This window comes from Odocoileus virginianus, chromosome 20, assembly GCF_023699985.2.
Source record: "Odocoileus virginianus isolate 20LAN1187 ecotype Illinois chromosome 20, Ovbor_1.2, whole genome shotgun sequence".
Taxonomy (NCBI): domain Eukaryota; kingdom Metazoa; phylum Chordata; class Mammalia; order Artiodactyla; family Cervidae; genus Odocoileus; species Odocoileus virginianus.
The window spans coordinates 12,611,576-12,629,131 of NC_069693.1; the positions used below are offsets into that span (position 1 = coordinate 12,611,576).

The 17,556-nt window shown below is 57.4% G+C and overlaps 1 protein-coding gene across 9 annotated transcripts in view; it reads right to left on the reverse strand.

The window, feature by feature from the left end:
• Positions 1-17,556, reverse strand: part of PAK4 (p21 (RAC1) activated kinase 4) — a 47,827-nt gene that overhangs the window by 8,720 nt on the left and 21,551 nt on the right. For 5 of the 9 annotated variants that reach the window (XM_020889109.2, XM_070450899.1, XM_070450895.1 and 2 more), the window contains exons 2-3: positions 2,504-2,577; positions 665-922 (exon numbers count right to left, since the gene is read on the reverse strand). In XM_020889109.2, the coding sequence (XP_020744768.2) occupies positions 665-868 (204 nt within the window). In that variant the 5' untranslated portion in view covers positions 869-922; positions 2,504-2,577. Of the gene's footprint in view, positions 1-664; positions 923-2,503; positions 2,578-10,643; positions 10,808-17,556 lie in introns of those variants that run through there. The other 4 variants (XM_070450894.1, XM_070450898.1, XM_070450897.1 and 1 more) reach the window with 2 other exon arrangements.

Sequence of the window (17,556 nt, forward strand, 5' to 3'; positions counted from 1 at the left end):
TTAAGAGCATGGGCCTTGGAAATGGACCTCGATTCAAATCCCAGCTCGGCACTGTTTGCTTAAGATGGCAGGGAAAAAAAAACAAACCGCCCCCTCTCTCCACCCCCAATGCTTCACGCAGGCTGCTTCCTCCACTACAAGCCCTGGCTCTCCACCATCTGCCTGAGTCACTCCTCCTTGGCCTCCGCCCCCAGGGCTCAGCTCAGGTGACCCTGACTCCAGGAAGCTGGTCTGGACCCGGGGGCTGGGTCAGACGGCCCCTCGGGCCTCTCCTGGCCCAGCCCTGACCACTGTGGCGGTCACCACGTGGGAACTGGTCTGTCCCTCTGCCTGCGACAGGAGGCCTGCTAAGACCCAGGACGAGTCTGTGGTCCTGGGGACAGGAGCACAGGGCTCAGGACAGACGAACGACTTGGGGCTGGCGTGGGGGACCGTCAGAGGGTCAAGGTCAGCGGGGGCTTCTCAGGAAGGGAAGGTGGGTTGGCGCTGGTGCCAGGTGAGGGATCAGTGGTGGATGGGTGAGTGAAAGGTGAGGATGGGGGGTGTGGTTGGGGTGTGTCTGTTTGGTGGTCAGCAAGGGAGGGTCAAGTGTGAGGCTGAGGGCTGGGGTCACCCCACGGGGGTCGGTGCAGGTCAGGAGAGGCAGTGGCGGGCGCTGGCATACCTTGGGGGCCCCAGGCTGGATGGAGGTGATGCAGGCGGGGTCGATGAGGGGCTTTGGCCGGCGAGCTGACTCCTCGATCAGGCTCTGCCACTGGCGGGGTAGCCCTGTGAACTTCTGCTCATGCTGGTCGAAGCCCGTGTGCACGCGGTGCTCGAAGTTAGACGGCGCCGAGATCTCGACCCGCTTCTTCTTCTTCCCGAACATGGCGCCAGGCTCTCTGTGTGGAGAGGGTGTAGACTGGGGCTCCAGCCAGCAGGCCTGCAGAAGGGGGCGGCTCGCCAGAACCTGCTGCTTCTCCTCCATCCTCCATTCCTCCCTGGTCTCCCCACTCCCCCACCCTTTCCACAGCCATACCCCACCTGCAGCCCGAGAGACTGTGAACACTCGAGTGAGGCCCCTGGCTCGGAGCCCACTGGCGGCCCCACCCCACTCAGGTAGAAAGGCGAGCACTCCTCGTGGAGGACTTCTCTGCTCTCAGCTCTTCTGGCTCACACTGGCTTCCGAACCTCAGGGCCTCTGCCATGGCGGTTCCCTCTGTGGGGCCTGACGCCTGACTCCCGCCTGCTTCAGGCGCCAGTCACTGGTGACTCCTCTCCTGAACGTGCCCCAGGCCCCCCGTCCTTCCATCCCAGCTCACAGCATGTTTAACTTCTGGAAACTGCTGCTCAGTTTTATGTTTGGGCTCCCCTGGTGGCTCAGATGGTAAAGAATCTGCCCATAATGCAGGACACCTGGGTTCAATCCCTGGGTCAGGCAGATGCCCTGGAGAAGGGAACGGCTACCTGCCCCAGTGTATCTGCCTGGAGAATTCCATGGACAGAGGAGCCTGGTCGGCTACAGTCCACGGGGTCACAAAGAATCGAACTCAACTGAGTGACTTACACACACATAGTCAGTCTTGTGTTTATAGTTCAGTGTTTACAACGCCCATCACAACTCTCAGTGATATGGGCCTGGTCTCATCTGCCCAGTTTCCTGGTGTCTCAGCCCCACACCCCACGCCCAACACACAGTATGTGCTCTGTGACCGGTGCCTAAGGCCTGCCACTTCTGTGCCTGCTTTCTCAGCCTGGACTGTGCGCTAGAAATAGCACATACCTCTGGATACTGGTTCAACACATGGTTACCAAGCTCCTGTCCGATATGTGACTCCTAAGCAGCTTCACTAATACACTCCCACTTTACAGATGAGGAGACTGAGGCTTGGAGGAGGCAAGGTCCTCACAGAGTGGGGCAAGACCCACTTCCTGAAGAATCCTAATAGAGTAAACTGCCCCTGTCTTTAGGGCCTGTGGTTTCTAGGCCGGTACTCACAACAGTACCGGCACAGCAGCAGTAAATGCTCAATGAAAGTGAAAGTCGCTCAGTCCAACCTTTGTGACCCCGTGGACTGTAGTCCGCCAGGCTCCTCTGTCCATGGAATTCTCTAGGCAAGAATACTGGAGTGGGTACCCATGCCCTTCTCCAGGGGGTCTTCCTGAACCTATGAAAGCTGAATTTAAAAACCAAAGGAGCTGAAGGGGACATGCGGAATGGTGGTGTCCCACAGCGGGGGCCAGAGACATGAAGGGCAGGGAAACCAGATGGCCAGAGTACAAATCTCTCTCTGCCACTTACTGTGTGACCCTGGGCAAGTGACTTAGCCTGTCTGTGCCTCGGCTTGACCCCCGTGGGGCTGCTGGGAGGATTAATGAGTTAATTACTGAGCAGGGCTCGGAGGGAGGACCCAGTCGGCGTTTGCTCTTCTGATGATGAGGATGACTTCCAGCTGTGTCAGGGGCCCAGGTGCTGTGCCCCCCAACCCTGGTCCCACACACGTGCCCCTGGAGCCCCACAGACCTGCTTTGTTGCTGGCTGTGCTAGAAGTGCCCTTGGGCGGGTGATGTCTCCTCTTGGGGCTTCGGGTTACTCATCTGTAAAGTGGGAAGAAAACATCCTGTGCTTACTCACCCACCCGTCCATCAGCAACTCACTCCTTTGTGCCCAGCCTTGTGCTGCTCGGTGTGAGGGACAGAGTGGTGACCCAGACAGCCTCTGATGGCCCAGAATGGTCAGGGCTGGGGTCACAGAGTGGATGGGATGGCAGGGTGGGGATACGGGAGGCTTCCCAGCAAAGGGCTCGTGCGAACTAAGACCCCAAGGACAAGGGGAAGTGCGCTGGGTGGGAATTTCTGTCTGGCTCAGGGCTGGGTCCTCAGCACCTGGCACAATGCCCGGGCGGGGTTGGCCCCAGTGCAGTCAGTCTCGTGACCCGGTGAGGACACTCGTGAGCGGATCCGCGATGCGGCCCCGCAGCCCCTGGTCGTCCTTCCGGCTTCTTTCCTGCAGGAGCAGGGCGTGAGGGCGGAGAGGCCGCCATCCCCAGCCCAGAGGTGGGACTATCGGTGGGCAGCCGTCCAGGAGAACCGGTTTGGCGGCGGGAGGGAGCCCAGTGGGAGGCGGGTGGGGACCCAAGCAGCCAACCTGTCTCAACCGGCCTGGGCCTCCTGGCCAGCAGGTGGCCAGGGCCAGGGCTCTGCCAGGGGAACAGACCTGGCCAGGGTGAGGGGCGCCCTCTGCCCCAGCCCCTTCCCTACCCCCACCAAGCTGGGAGCCCCTTCAATGCAGCTCCCCCATTCCAGCCCCCAGAACACTGTCCATTCACCCTCCCAGGCCTCAGGGACCCTGATCGACCCCGTTCTCCCTCCAGGCTTCTCTGCCCTCACCTCTCTTGCAGCTCTAGCTCCGCTCCTGGCCCCTACACCCCGACTCTCCCCCATCTGCCCAGGCAGGCGCCCCGCTCACCTGCCCGCCTTGGTCCCACTGCCTCCTCACTGTCTGCCCAGATTTGCCCCCGCCTGGCTTCAGGCCCAGCCTCACTCCTCACCTCTCCCACTCTGCCTGCCCATCCCCGCCCCCCAGCCCGCAGCCGGGCGGGCCCCAAGTCAGCTCCAGCCCTCTGCAGGACAGGATTAGCCGCGTGACCCCTCACTAAACCCGGGGAGGGAGGAGCTCAGCAACCAGACAGGGTGGGCAGGAGGCAGCCTGTCAGAGGGGGCAGCCAACCCAGAATGCTCACCCACGAGTCCCCAGGCCCCCCAGCCCCCGCCCCCCGCAGAGGGGGATGAGAGGGGCACACCTCCGGATATCTGCCCGGGGCCACCCCTTCCCTCTGGGCGCTGCACAGAGGGCAGGACAAACAGAGGAACTGGCCGTGTTTATAGTGGCCAGGCAGGAGCCCCACCCCGGGGCAGCTCTCACCGCTGGCTCCCCGACCCCTCCATCAGTCCCCAAGCTCCTGACTTTACAGGGGCCACAGGGGGGAGGGAGAGGAGCTGCTACATATGAAGGGGGGTGCCTGGCCAGGAGCAGCGGGGTGTCAAGGAGTGAGTGCTGGGTTCTCAGGCAAGCCCAGAACTCAGGAGTCGGACGGCCCAGAGCCCGGAGGCCGGCTCTGCTGGGAGGCTGAGCCAACCCACGGTGGAAGCATGCCACGTGGCCCTGGGCCAGCAGCTCTATGCCTCAGTTTCCTCTTCTATTAGAAGAGGACCGAGAAAGTACCTGCTTCCAGGAGTTCCTGCAAGCAGTCACAGAGAACCCAGCACGATGGCCTGGCCCCAGGGCCGGTGTGCACAACAAGAGAGCGGGCGGTACACATTGGTCACCGTGACAGCAGCACCGGTTCTGCCGGCCCCTCTGCTAAGCACTGGACCCGGAATCTGCACGCCCGACCCCGGAGGAAGGGGCCAACTTGGGCCTTGTGTCACAGACAAGGAAGATAAGGCACAGAGCGGGCACTCGCTGGCCCAGGTCACACACAGCTTGGGACGCAGAGTGGACTCAAGACACCAGGCTGGTCTAACCTGAGTCTGGGCCCCGCCAGTTCTCGGAATGACAGCAGCCGCGTCCCTGGAGAGACGTGTGTGCCCAGGGCCTGCTCTGTGTCTAATCGCATTCCACCCTCGCCCCTAACCTGGGAGATAGGCATGCCCACCACCCCCAATTCACAGGTAGGAAGACTGAGGCCCAGCGAGGGGAACCCTAGGATTTGAACCCGGACAGTTGGGAGACTCGCCTGTGCTGTGGTTGTGCTTCTGTGTCATTATCGTTATCAACTCCAAGGCTGTCCCCGGTCTCTGTCCCTTCCTCCCTCCTTCTCCTTCCTCTGTCCACATTGCTTTTTCTCTCCTGCCCTGACCCGTCCTGGCAGAGAGGGTCCCTCCTCCTCCTACCTGCCCAGGCCCCCAGCGGTAGGTGGGAGGCAGCACAAACAGGACCCACCACCGCCACTCTCCATGCCCGGGGCTCCTCCCCTGCCTACTCCACAGGCCTTTGGCACGTCTGTCTGCAGCGAGAAAGCAGTCCAGGAGCCAGTGCCGGCCACCAAACGTGGTTTACTGCGGCTCAGCCCCATGACTTACACCACCACCTCCACCACCGGGGGGGGGAGGACCCTGAGCCTGCAGAGACGCCGATGCTGAGCTCACTGCCTCCCCAGGACTTCTGTGGAGTGGCTGACCTCACTTCCATTGTGCAGATGTGGAAACTGAGGCTCACAAAGGTGAAATCTCTTGCTACGGTCACCAAGCAGAGGTGGGCATGGAAGACAGTTGCTCCACCGCACAGTCAACATCCTTAAACTCTGGCCCGTGGCCCAGGAGGTCTTGCACGATTGGCCAGTCAGCTCTCCTCCCACAGGCCCCCTCTCCCCCTCTGCCCCAGCCACCTCGGCCTCTTCACTGTTCTTCACACCCTGGACAAGACCCGCTTCAGGGCCTTTGTTCTGGCAGCTGGCCCCCCACCAACTCTCTTCTCACTGATCTCCACATAGCTCCCTCCCTCCCTGTCTCCACCCAAGTCTACACATGAATGTCCCTGCTCCTGTCCTCACGCCTTCAGTGCCCTCCCGGCTTTATTCTTCCCCACTGCACTCACCACGTAACCCTGTGTGTGTGGGTGATTCTTCAGTGTCTGCTCCTATGAGAATGTCAGCTCCTCCAGGGGAGCAGGGTCTGACCTCTGTCGAGCTCCTCACTGTACCCCAATGCCTACAGCGCAACGTGGCAGGCAGTTGAAGAACATCTGGTGAATGAACACATTCACCTGAACGCGCTACAGGGCACCCCTGCTCAGACACCTCAGGCTCTGCCCAGGGTCTCTCTCTGGCGGAGAAAGGCCTGGAACCCAGAGGCGGAGGGTGAAGACGCGGAACACGGGAGGGAGGACAGGGCGCAGCCTGCAGCCACCGGCCCGGGCAGAGATGCCCGAAGCTCAGTTTGCTCCCCCAATGCAGACACGTTTATCTTACTTTAAAATGTTCATTTTAATTAAAAAAAACACAAAAACTTGTGAATGATTTCACACGTGGGATGGGCAGTTTCCAACCTGTCTGAACAAAGCCTTCCCATTTTCCAGTCACCCCCTGCGCTCCCAGGCTCTGCCCACTGACCTTCCGTGAGAAAAACTGGCACCACCCTGCAGCTCCCCACGCCAAGGAAACGAGTGCCCGTGGAGGAGCCAGGTCCGCGAGTGTGACCGCGCTCGGGAGTGCGTGTGTACACGTGTGCGTGTGTGCACAGGCTTCCTTTCCTCCTGCCCTGAATAAAACTGCCCCCACCCCACCGGGCAATGGAGGGTGCTGACTCGGCCAGGGCCCTGGGCCCGAGCGGAGGATGCGGCAGGGGCCACGACCGCCCTTTCCTAGTCACTCAAGTGGAACTCGAGCAGGAAGCGGGCGACGGAGAGGCGCTCACTGGCCCCCTCGCCCTTCTGCCATCATCTGCACCCCCTGGCTCCAGAGGCCCCTTGGCCGCCTGCCTCCCTGCGCTGTGCTCTGACGCTGGAGGGGGGTCTGGCTCACCTTGGCAGCCCCGCAGGCCCTCACGGCCCCCTGAAGCCCTACACCACTCCCCCTCGTGCCTCTGCTCAGCTCTTGCTGCCCATGCACGGGCCCAGCCCCCCATTCTCCTCCTGCCTAGTCCTTGCAGGGAATCCTCAGGTACCCTGGCCCCAGACCCCGCCTCAAGCTTTGGGACGGACATGTGCCCAAGCCCTCTCCTCGGCAGACACCTGCTTTCCCCACAAAGGGCCCATCACACCCACCCGCCACCTATTCCATCATCCTTGTCGGGTGAGAGCTGAGCTCTGCCGGGGCCTGGCAGAGGACAGGGGAGCCGGGGATGTCCCTGCCCTTGCCAAGCTCACATTTGAGGGGAAAGGAGACAGCTCACAGCAAGATACACCAGAAAGCCAGCTAGCGAGTCAGATGGTGAGTGCTGAGGAGAAAAAGAGCAGGGGTCAGCTGGCTGTGGAGGGTGAGGGGACATGGGGACCTTCAGTGCAGCGGTCAGGGAGGGCCTCGCAGAGGAGGTGACACTAGAGCAGGGGCCCGGGTGGGGAGAGAAGCGGGGCCCCTGGGGGAGGACCCCGGCCGCGAGAACTGCCAGCGCGAAGGTCTGGAGGCCAGAGAGCAGAGCGGAGACCGAGTGGCCGGGGCGGGGGGCACGGGGTGAGGGAGGAGGGCCATGGGAGGACTTGGCTCTTACCCGAGAGCCGCAGGAAGGCTGTGAGCAGGGCAGAAGCGGGGAGGCCCGGAGGAGGAGGATGCGTGAGGCCAGCAGGAGAAGAGGGTGGATGGGCCACGTGGGGCCTGTGGAGGCGGGAGGAATGGGCAGCTTCTGTAGCAGCTGGAGCATGAGCTTTTCGGGGCTGGGGGCTTGGCCTGGTCTTGCCCTGGTCTTGCCCATCGCCGCATCCCCTAGAGCCCGGCACCCGGCCCGTTCTCTCCTGGCCCTTAGCATCGCCTAACGTGTTACATGCTCACGAGCGTGTCAGTTGTCTCCCCGCGAAGTTGGTGGCTCGGAGTGGGCAGGAAACGTGTTCTAGCTGTTATCGCTGGGTCCCAACAACAGGGTTCTGCCCTGTGTGGCTACTGGGTGGGTGGAAGGGACACACGTGTTTCAGTGCTGACTCTGACCATGCTAAACCCTCCAGGCGGTTCCTGGGTGTGCGGGTGGAGAGACCTCTCCTCTCCTGTTTCCCAAACTAGAAAACTGAAGCCCAGAGATGGGAAGTCCCTGCCAGGGCTGCCCAGCGCTGGGGCACAAAAGTGTCCGCTCTGCCCCCTTGGAGAAGACCTGTCTCTGCCCCCTTAGCCTCCTGCCTCCCAGCAACCCTGGCTCCTGCCAAAGCTTCTGCTCCAGATGCAGGACCTAGAGGTTTACGGGACGAGAACACTTACAAGAGACAACTCGGCCTTGGATGACCAGAACCAAGATCAGGAAAGCCACGTGGTTAGGAGGGAATCTGAAGAAAGGTTAAACAAAACCCTCCACCGGGGGGTGAGACTCCCCACTGGGACCGAGCAGGGTCCCGCCCACCCCGGGGCCTCACCTCCTCCCCACCCTTTGCCCCGCCACACGAGCCCCTTTTCAGGCCAGGACACACAGAGCCTGCTCCAGCCTCAGGGCCTTGGTACCCACTGCTCCCTCGGCCCACAGCCGCATGGCTCACCTTTCCTCGACCATCAGGTCAGTGCAAACACATTCCCTGACCCCCTGACAAAATCTGCACCCCAGCTTTATACTTCTCCGTGGCATTTATTACCATCCGGCATTTTATACACTGGCTGACCACAGGCCTTGCCTCCGGCCCCTGCCCCCCAGCAGAGGAGCGGTGGCTCCCCAAGAACAGGGGTCTCTGTCTGTCTTGTTCTCGCTGCACCCCAGGGAGCTAGAGCGAGGCCTCACACACAGCAGGCATTGGTAACAGCTGTGCTGTGACTGAGCGATGCCACTGCCATGGTGATGAGGCTGGACCCCGGGAGGAGCAGGGCAGAGGGTGAGACAGGAGTCCCCAAGCCCTGTCCACACCGCCTGGGAGTCTGACCTTGATGCCTGCAAAGGAACTGGGCCTCTTTAGAGTCTGAGTCTGGCTATTTAGCAAATAACCTGGTATTTGTTCCAAACACAAGAGGTGCCCAGCTGTAAGCCCACTTCCCCAGGCCCTCCCACCATGCAGCCTAGGCGGGGGATTTGAGCAAGTGGCAGTAAACCTCGGCTAGAGGTACATCACACAGGGGGTATGCTGCCAGAGACCCGTGAGTCCCCATGAGGGGTGAAATCCCACAAACAGACACAGATCCGGGGCCACCCTGGCCTAGGGGAGCAGGGCCTGGAGTTGGCTGTGCGGGAAGCGAGAGGCAGCCTGCTCTCCGTGTTCCAGCCACACCGCAGGCCTCTGCCGACAAGGACTCCAAGGGCAGCTGGTGAGGAAGGGCGGGCACCCAGGCTTGTGGCCGCTCCACCACCGTCAGGCTGTGGGCCGAGAGCTCGTGACTCTGGGCCCCCCGTCCTTGTCTGCAAACTGGGGGTCATGACGGTCCCTTTCTCCCCAGAGGGTGTTTGAATGATCGAAAGAGATGATCTGGCAAAGTGTTCAGAACGGTGCCTGGCGCCAAGTGGGTCCTTACTACTACAGGCTGGCTGCGGTTATCAGCACTGCTGTTGTTTCCAAGCCAATAAAGGAAGAGATGAAGGAAAGAGGATCCCCAGAGCAGGGTCCCCCAGAGCAGGTGTGCCAGCGCTACTGTCTCTGTTAAGACTTTCCTCCTCCAGGGCCAGGATGGGGGAGCGTAATGGGCCCTCATTATGTTCTGAGGGCCACTAGACTGTGTCCCCCCGGAGGACAGGCCCTGGGGCCATCTCGGCCACCCTGCCCAGCACAGGTCAGGGCACAGCTCAGAGAATGTGGCTGAATGACCAGACGGTGATTCCCTTACCCTGCGGTGCTCCGAGCCCCCCGGGGGGCCAGGCGGCTCCAGTGGCAGCCCCAGGTGTGGCCCCCCGCCCCCCGGCCAGCCTCCACGGGGCACAGACACCAAGGGCGCTGTTGGAGCCCCTCAGCCCTGGGGAGGGGAATGTATGCCGTAACAAACCTGAGTGTGTGTGTGAGACCCGGAGACTGGGGAAACCAGATCAAGACTTCATTCATTCCTCCCCCAGGCGGGGCAGGAAGGAGGGAGGGGGCGGGAGGCAGAAAAGGGGCTCCAGAGGCCGGCCCCCCTAACCTCAGTCCTTCCCCCTCCCACACAGACACCCCCCCAAGATACAGAGCAGATGAGGTCGTTCCCTAGCGCACATAAACTGACACAGACGCCAGCACGGGCGTCCAGCCACACAACCCCACACCACAGGACACACACTCTGGTCACACGGCAAAGCCCCGAGACGGGACAATGGGAGCCTGGGCGCCGGAAGGGCCAGCCCGCCCTGAGCCTCAGCTCCGGCCTCGGAACGCGGGCCCAGCAGGTGGGCCCAGTCAGAGTGGGAGAAGGTGGGGACAGTCTTAAGAGGGGCCTGGCTCAGAGGAAGCCCTGAGAACAGAGGGTTGCAACACTGGGGACCCACGGTCGGGACCCCAAGAAGTTAAGGACCCAGAAGTCCCTCCACAAACAGTGTAAAGAGCCATACATTCCAAAGACGCAAGGGCTCCAGAGAGACCCGGAGGCGCATACAAGGATCCTGGGGGAAGCCGTCACCTACAAACACACTCACACACATTCACACACACAATCCCAGACACTGCATGATGGCTGGACTCACCTAGGAAGGCAGACCCCAAGACCCCACCCACCTAGGAGCCCTCCTGATACAGAGGGAGACCACGGGATCCACACACAGTGGGTAACAAGACCTACCACAGACCCAGGCATACACACCACCAAGTCCGTGGTCACCCAGTGACCCCTTGGAACCACCTCCACGCAAACCAGACCCCAAGAACACACTCCCAGAGACGCTCGGGGGTGTGTGTGTGTGTGTGTGGAGGGGGAACCTGTGCTGAGACCTGCGCTAAGTCCCAGCAGACAGACACCTGCCGTCTCCGAGGCGGAAACACACACGGCGACCCCGCCCTGGGCCCCGAGAAAGGTGTGGCCCCTCGCCAGCATGTGCTCAGGTGACTGCCCTCCCCCTCCTCCCCGAGGCCGGGGCCAGCTCACCTCCACCATCCTTGGCCCTCCCTCGGGCCTGGGCTGCCCACAGTGGGGCAGGCCAGCAGAAAGGGGGCTCCCAGCTGAAACCGAGCAGGGAGCCGGGATCAAGGGGTTCCCCTGGCCCACCGAGGAGAGCCGGCTGGGCTCTGCGCCCCAGCCGCCCTGGCAGCGGCTGGCAACTCGGCCCTGCCCTGGCAGGAGTTGAGCTTGGCTGTGATTCTAACCCCTGGGAGGGGTAGGGCGGAGGGCAGGGCGGAGGGAGGTGGGGCTGAGCCTGGAAAGCCTGGGCCACGTGGCCCACAACTGTCCCCGTGGAGGGAGGGGACCCAACCACTGCCCTTGCTCCGGCAGGGGCAGGGTTGGTCTCCCACCACACAGGCATGCCCCCATCTCACGTCCAGGCCAGGCGAGGCGCCAGGGGAGCAGGGGCTACACGGCCCAGGGCTGCGCGTCTGAGAGGGGCTGCCGGGCCAGTTAGGTGTGAAACACCGGCCAGGGCTGTGGGGCGGGACAGGATGATGGGGCATGAGCGGCCTCTCTGATGAGAAGGGTGGCGGGAGATCTGGGGCTTGCTGTGTCCCCTGACACCCAGGCTGCGATTCCAGCAAGAGCTCCAGAGGGCACAGTGCCCGGGGCGCTCCTGCTCTGCCCCCCTTGCCCATCAGGAGGAACTTGACTTGCAGGCTCCCCAGGGGAGATCACGGTGAAACCCCCACCACCGTTGCCATGTCTAGGTGTGAGGGGGGCTGGAAGACGGGGACCATGGCAATGGGGAGAGACAAAGTGGAGAGGGCCGGGACTTCTGTGTGCCATGCTGGCTGGCTGGCCGGGATGTAATTAACCCTTCTGAAAATAAGTGGCTTGACTTTCTGGAGAACTTCCTCTGGGCCGGGGCGTGCTCTTAGCATGCATGAAGTCTTTTTAGCTAACCACTGCCCTAAACGGGCGGGTACTTCATCAGGCCATTTTGTCGCGTGGACCAGGAGGCCTGACTGGCCTGGAAGCCCCATCTACCTTCTGTCCACCACCTGCTCGCTAAGCCAGGGGCTTCCCGCTGAGCCTGCGGCCACTGCAGGACAGGTCCCGGGGCCCCCTCCCCAGGTCCCACGCTACCCCCTCCCCCGGCACAGTGGAGCACCTGTCAGGCAGCCACCCAGTCAGGAGCCAAATGGGGCGGGTCCCCAAACCGGACCGGCTGGTTTGGGCTCTGGTGAGGGAGGCGGTCAGGACTGGGTAGGTCTGACCAGCCAGGGAAACTAGGTCCCACGGGAAGGGACAGGGGAGGGGTGGGGGAAGGAGGGAGCACCCCTCCTCCAAAAGGAAGTCTCACTGGAGACAAGGGGTCCTCCTGGGGACAGGCCTCAGGGGCAAGGAGAGGTCTGTTCAAGAACCTCTCACAGGGACTTCCCTGGTGGTCCACTGGTTAAGACTCCATCCTCCCAATGCAGGGGGGCACTGGTTCAATTCTTGGTTAGGGAACTAGAGACTGCATATCGAAACTAAAAGCCTGCATGCTACAACTAAATACCCGGCACAGCCAAAGGGAGGAAAAAAAAAAAGAATCTCTCACACCAGAACAGATCTTCATAATAAAAGCTTTAAAACATACTCCAAAAGATAGACTAAACTAACGAACCCGCATAAGATCCATCACTCAGATTCTCAACTGTCAAGTTCTGCCATATTTAGGCTTCATCTCTCCTCTCCCCTCCCCTTCTCTCCCTTCTCTCTGTCTCAGTCTCTGTCTCTTTATAATATGGAACATAGTTCAAAAGTCAGTAGCACCGAAGGGTAAACATTGACAGGTTGGCGCCCTTCTGCTTTGCCCCAGCTCAGCAGTGGAGTCACCTCTACTAGAGATTCTGTTGTTTTCTGAAAGCCTATGCATACCTGTGTGTGTGTGTATGTGCAGAGACGCACATGCACACACAGGTGCTTTTGAACTTAAAAAAATCATAAACGGCAGCACACCACACACACAACTGCACTTTGCTTTTCTCAAGACCGTTCCTTGGCTCCTCTGCGCCGCGGGCACCAGGAGGCATTTGGCAGCGTCCAGTGGAGGTGAAGACATGCTGGGGACCTGGCAAGTGCTCTCCCGGATCCACCCCTAGGGACACACATGGGGAAGCGCACACAGCCCAGTCTGAATTGGCGAGAAACTGGAAACAACACAAATGCTCGCCCACAGCAGGCGGATAATGAACTGTGTGATCCACTAGCCCCACACAGGAGCACCCGATGGTGAGAACGAGTGAACCACAGCCATGTGTGGACGGGTATCAAAAATGACATTAAGCAGAAGCAGCAAAACAAAACCCAACACATCCGAGTTCAAAACCAGGTAAAATGAAATATGCTCCTTAGGGATGCACACAGAGGGAGCAAAACCAAAGAGAAAAGGGAGGCAGCAACTGCCTCAAAAGTCAGGGAAGAGGCTGCCTCCAGGGACGGGGGCGGGGAGTGGGGGCTGGCACCATCTGTTACTTCAACTGGAGGAAGGGGTTATGTGGGTCTTTCCCTTAAAGTAATTGGTCATACTGTACATTTCAACTTTATGCGCTTTCCACATGTAGGCTAATTGTGATTTTAAATGAAAAAAAAAATAGATATGTCTAATGATCTTTGCAGGCTTCCATCTCTGCAAGGCACAGTCCTGCTGCTTTAGCAGCTGCGTGGAAGGGCCACGATGCCTAGAGCCAGTCCCCACGGGGCCAGGTCAGTGGCTTCCAGTCATTTGCTCTTACACATGATGCAGCAGTGAAAACCATGGGCAGGAGTCACTTCACAGGTGTGCCAGCATGTCTCTGGGCCAAGGGCCTACCAGAAGGACTGCCAAGCTGCCGCTCTCAGCCCTTCCCTTGGCCTCGTGCCCAGGGAGCTGTCACACCCTCCCATCTTCCCCACTCAGACAGGTGAAGTCTGGCCCCTCTTGGCCTTGTTTACAGTTGCTGGCTTCCCAGATGGCTCAGTGCCTGGGAAGAATCTGCCTGCCAACGCGAGAGACTAGGGTTCGATCCCTGAGTCGGGAAGACCCCCTGGAGAAGGAAATGGCAACCTATTCCAGTATTCTTGCCTGGGATATCCCATGGACAGAAGAGTCTGGTAGACTACAGTTCATGGGTCACAAAGAGTCAGACACAATTTAGTGACTGACACGCATGCACGTTGTAATTGCTCATCCTTTTAAATCTGTAAAAGTTACCAAACTCCTTTTCTGCTAACAGTCTCTTCAAAGCCTTTGCCTCCTACATGCCGCATGACGTAGACAAAAATGAAAAAAAAAAAAAAAAAAAAAAAAGGTTGATTTTGGGACTTCCCTGGTAGTCCAGTGGTTAAGACTCTGCACTTCCACTACAAGGGGTTCAATCCCTGGTTTGGGAACTAAATTTCCACATGCCACACAGCGTGGCCAAAAAAAAAAAAAGACTTTGCCTATTTTTCTGTGAGGGTCAAGACCTTTGTAAACCTACACCAGCTCTTCCCACCTCTCCAGCCTCATCTCTCCACCACCATCCCCAATCATGGGTTCCATCTCGCATTCCTGTATTTTGTCAACAGAAATAGAACACGTGTCCACCATGTGCCGTCCAGGCTGGGGCAGGGGTGCAGCATGGTCCCTGCCCCCTGGGGCTTACAGTCCAGGACCGCCCAGTGAAATGTGAAATTCCAGCTGAGTAGGGCGGCTGGAGGGATGAGAGCACAGGGGGGCAGGGCAGGAGCCAGGCCACCAGGGGAGGCGGGGCGGGGGGGACTAAGGCAAGCGCTGAGGATGGCCCGCATCTGGAAGACATAACTCTGGCTGCTGTGTTTGAGGACGGGATGAAGGGGGCCCGAGTGGATGTGGGGACAGGTGACGAGACCGAAGCACTGCTCTGGGCAACTGGTGAAGGCGGCCACGGCCTGGAATGGAGGGAGGGCCCCAGACAAGAGGTGTGTCTGCTCACAACATGCAACTCCTGTCGATGAGTCAGATGTGGGGGCAGAGGGCAAGGCAGGTGCCAAGGGTGACTCTGAAAGTTGGTAGGTCACACTGCAGTCTTTCACACAAGGGTGCATCAGAGTGGCTCCAAAAATGCCAGGCCCCAGAACTACTCAATTGTGAAAGAGATGAATAAAGCCCGAAGACTCACTTCTACCGATAGTAAGGCCTGGAGTACAACCATAGTAATCAAGACACTGGGGAAAAACACATAGGTCAGTGAATGGAACAGAGAATCCAAAGACCCACACAAATACACCCAACTGGTTTTTAAAACACTGATTTTTTTTTTTCATTGTGGTAAAATATACTTTGTCTGTTCCTCAGTTGCTAAGTTGTATCCAACTTTTTGTGACCCCATGGACTGCAGCACGCCAGGCCTTCCTGTCCTTCACTATTCCCCAGAGTTTGCTCAAACTCATGTCCGTTGAGTTGGTGATGCCATCCAACCGGTTCATCTCTGTCACTCCCCTCTCCTCCTGCCTTCAATCTTTCTCAGTATTAGCATCTTTTCTGATGAGTCGGCTCTTCGAATCAGGTGGCCAAAGTAGTGGAACTTCAGCTTCAGTATCAGTCCTTCTAATGAATAGTCAGGACTGATCCTTTAGGATTCAGTGGTTTGATCTCCCTGCAGTCCAAGGGACTCTCAAGAATCTTCTCCAGCACCACAATTTGAAAGCATCAATTCTTCGATGGTCCAACTCTCACATCTATCCATGACTACTGGATAAACCATAGCTTTGACTATATGGACCTTTGTCAGCAAAGTGATGTCTCTGCTTTTTAATACACTGTCTAGGTTTATCATAGCTTTCTTTCCAAGGAGCAAGCGTCTTCTAATTTCATGGCTGCAGTCATTGTCCGCAGTGATTTTGGAGACCAAGAAAATAAAATCTATCACTGTTTCCACTTTTCCCCATCTATTTGCCATGAAGTGATGGACCAGATACCATGATTTTAATTTTCTGAATGCTGAGTTTTAAGCCAGCTTTTTCACTCTCCTCTTTCACCCTTTTATGTTCCTCTTCGCTTTCTGCCATTAGAGTGGCATCATCTGCATATCTGAGGCTGTTGATATTTCTCCCAGCAATCTTGATTCCAGCTTGTGATTTATCCAGCCTGGCATTTTGCATGATGTTATATATAAGTTAAACAAGCAGGGTAACAACATACAGCTGTGTCGTACTCCTTTTTCTATTTTGAACCAGTCCACTGTTCCATGTCCAGCTCTAACTTTGGCTTCTTGACCCGCATACAGGTTTCTCGGGAGACAAGTAAGGTGGTCTAGTATTTCCATCTCTTTAAGAATTTTCCAGTTTGTTGTGATCCACACAGTCAAAGGCTTTAGTGTAGTCAATGAAGCAGAAGTAGATGTTTTTCTGCAATCCCTTGCTTTCTCTCTGATCCAAGGGCTTCCCTGGTAGCTTAGACAGTGAAGAATCCACCCACAATGTGGGAGACCTGGGTTCGATCCCTGGGTTGGGACGATCCCATGGAGGAAGGCATGGCAACCCACTCAAGTACTCTTGCCTGAAGAATCCCCATGGACAGAGGAGCCTGGCGGGCTACAGTCCGCGGGGTTGCAAAGAGTCAGACACAACTGAGTGACTAAGCACATACATACTCTATGATCCAATGGATGTTGGCAATTTGATCTCTGGTTCCTCTGCCTTTTCCAAACCCAGCTCGTACATCTGGAATTTCTCGGTTCACACACTGCTAAAGCCTAACTTGAAGGATTTTGAGCATTACCTTGCTAGCATGTGAAATGAGCACAATTGTATGGTAGTTGAAACATTCTTTGGCACTGCCCCTCTTTGGGATTGGACTGAAAACTGACCTTTTCCAATCCTGTGGCCACTGCTGAGTTTTCCAAATTTGCTGACATATTGAGCTCAGCACTTTAACAGCATCATCTTTTAGGATTTGAAATAGCTCAGCTGGAATTCCATCACCTCCACTAGCTTTGTTTGTAGTACTACTTACTATAAGGTCCACCTGACTTCACACTCTAGGATGTCTGGCTCTAGGTAAGTGACTATCATGGTTATCCAGGTCATTAAGATCTTTTTTGTATAGTTCTTCTGTGTATTCTGGCCACTTCTTAATATCTTCTGCTTCTGTTAGGTCCATACGGTTTCTATCCTTTACTGTGACAATCTTTGCAAGAAATGCTCCCTTGGTATTTCTAATTTTTTTGAAGAGATCTCTAGTTTTTCCCATTGTATTGTTTTCCTCTGTTTTTTTGCACTAATCACTAAGAAGGCTTTCTTATCTCTCCTTGCGATCCTCTGGAACCCTGCATTCAGTTGGGTATATCTTTCCCTTTCTCCTTTGGTTTTAGCTTCTCTTCTTTTTTCAGCTATTTGTAAGGCCTCCCCAACCACTTTGCCTTCTTGCATTTCTTTTCCTTGGGGATGGTTTTGGTCACTGCCGCCTACACAGTATACATAATGACTTTCCTGGTGGCTCAGGCGGTAAAGAATCTGCCTGCAATGCAGGAAACCCAGGTTTGATCCCTGGGTCAGGAAGATCCCTGGAGAAGAAAATGGCTACCCACTCCACTATTCTTGCCTGGAGAATACCATGGACAGAGGAGCCTGGCTGGGGACAGTCCTTAGGGTAGCAAAGAGTCAGACATGACAGAGTTACTACTATATATCTATCTATGACTTTAACTAACCTTAATCCTAAAGTATAAACTACGGTGGCACTGAATGCATTCACAATGTTGTATAACCACCACCATGACTCATGCTCCAAACTTCTTCATCATCCCCAGCAAAGGCTCTGTACCCATGAATGCTAGCTCACCACTCCCACCTTCCCCCCAGCCCCTGGTAACCCCTATTCTGCTTTCTTTCTCTGTGAATCTGCCTGTTCTATGTGGAATATATAAGTGGACTCTTACAATATTTTTCCTATGTGTGGCTTATT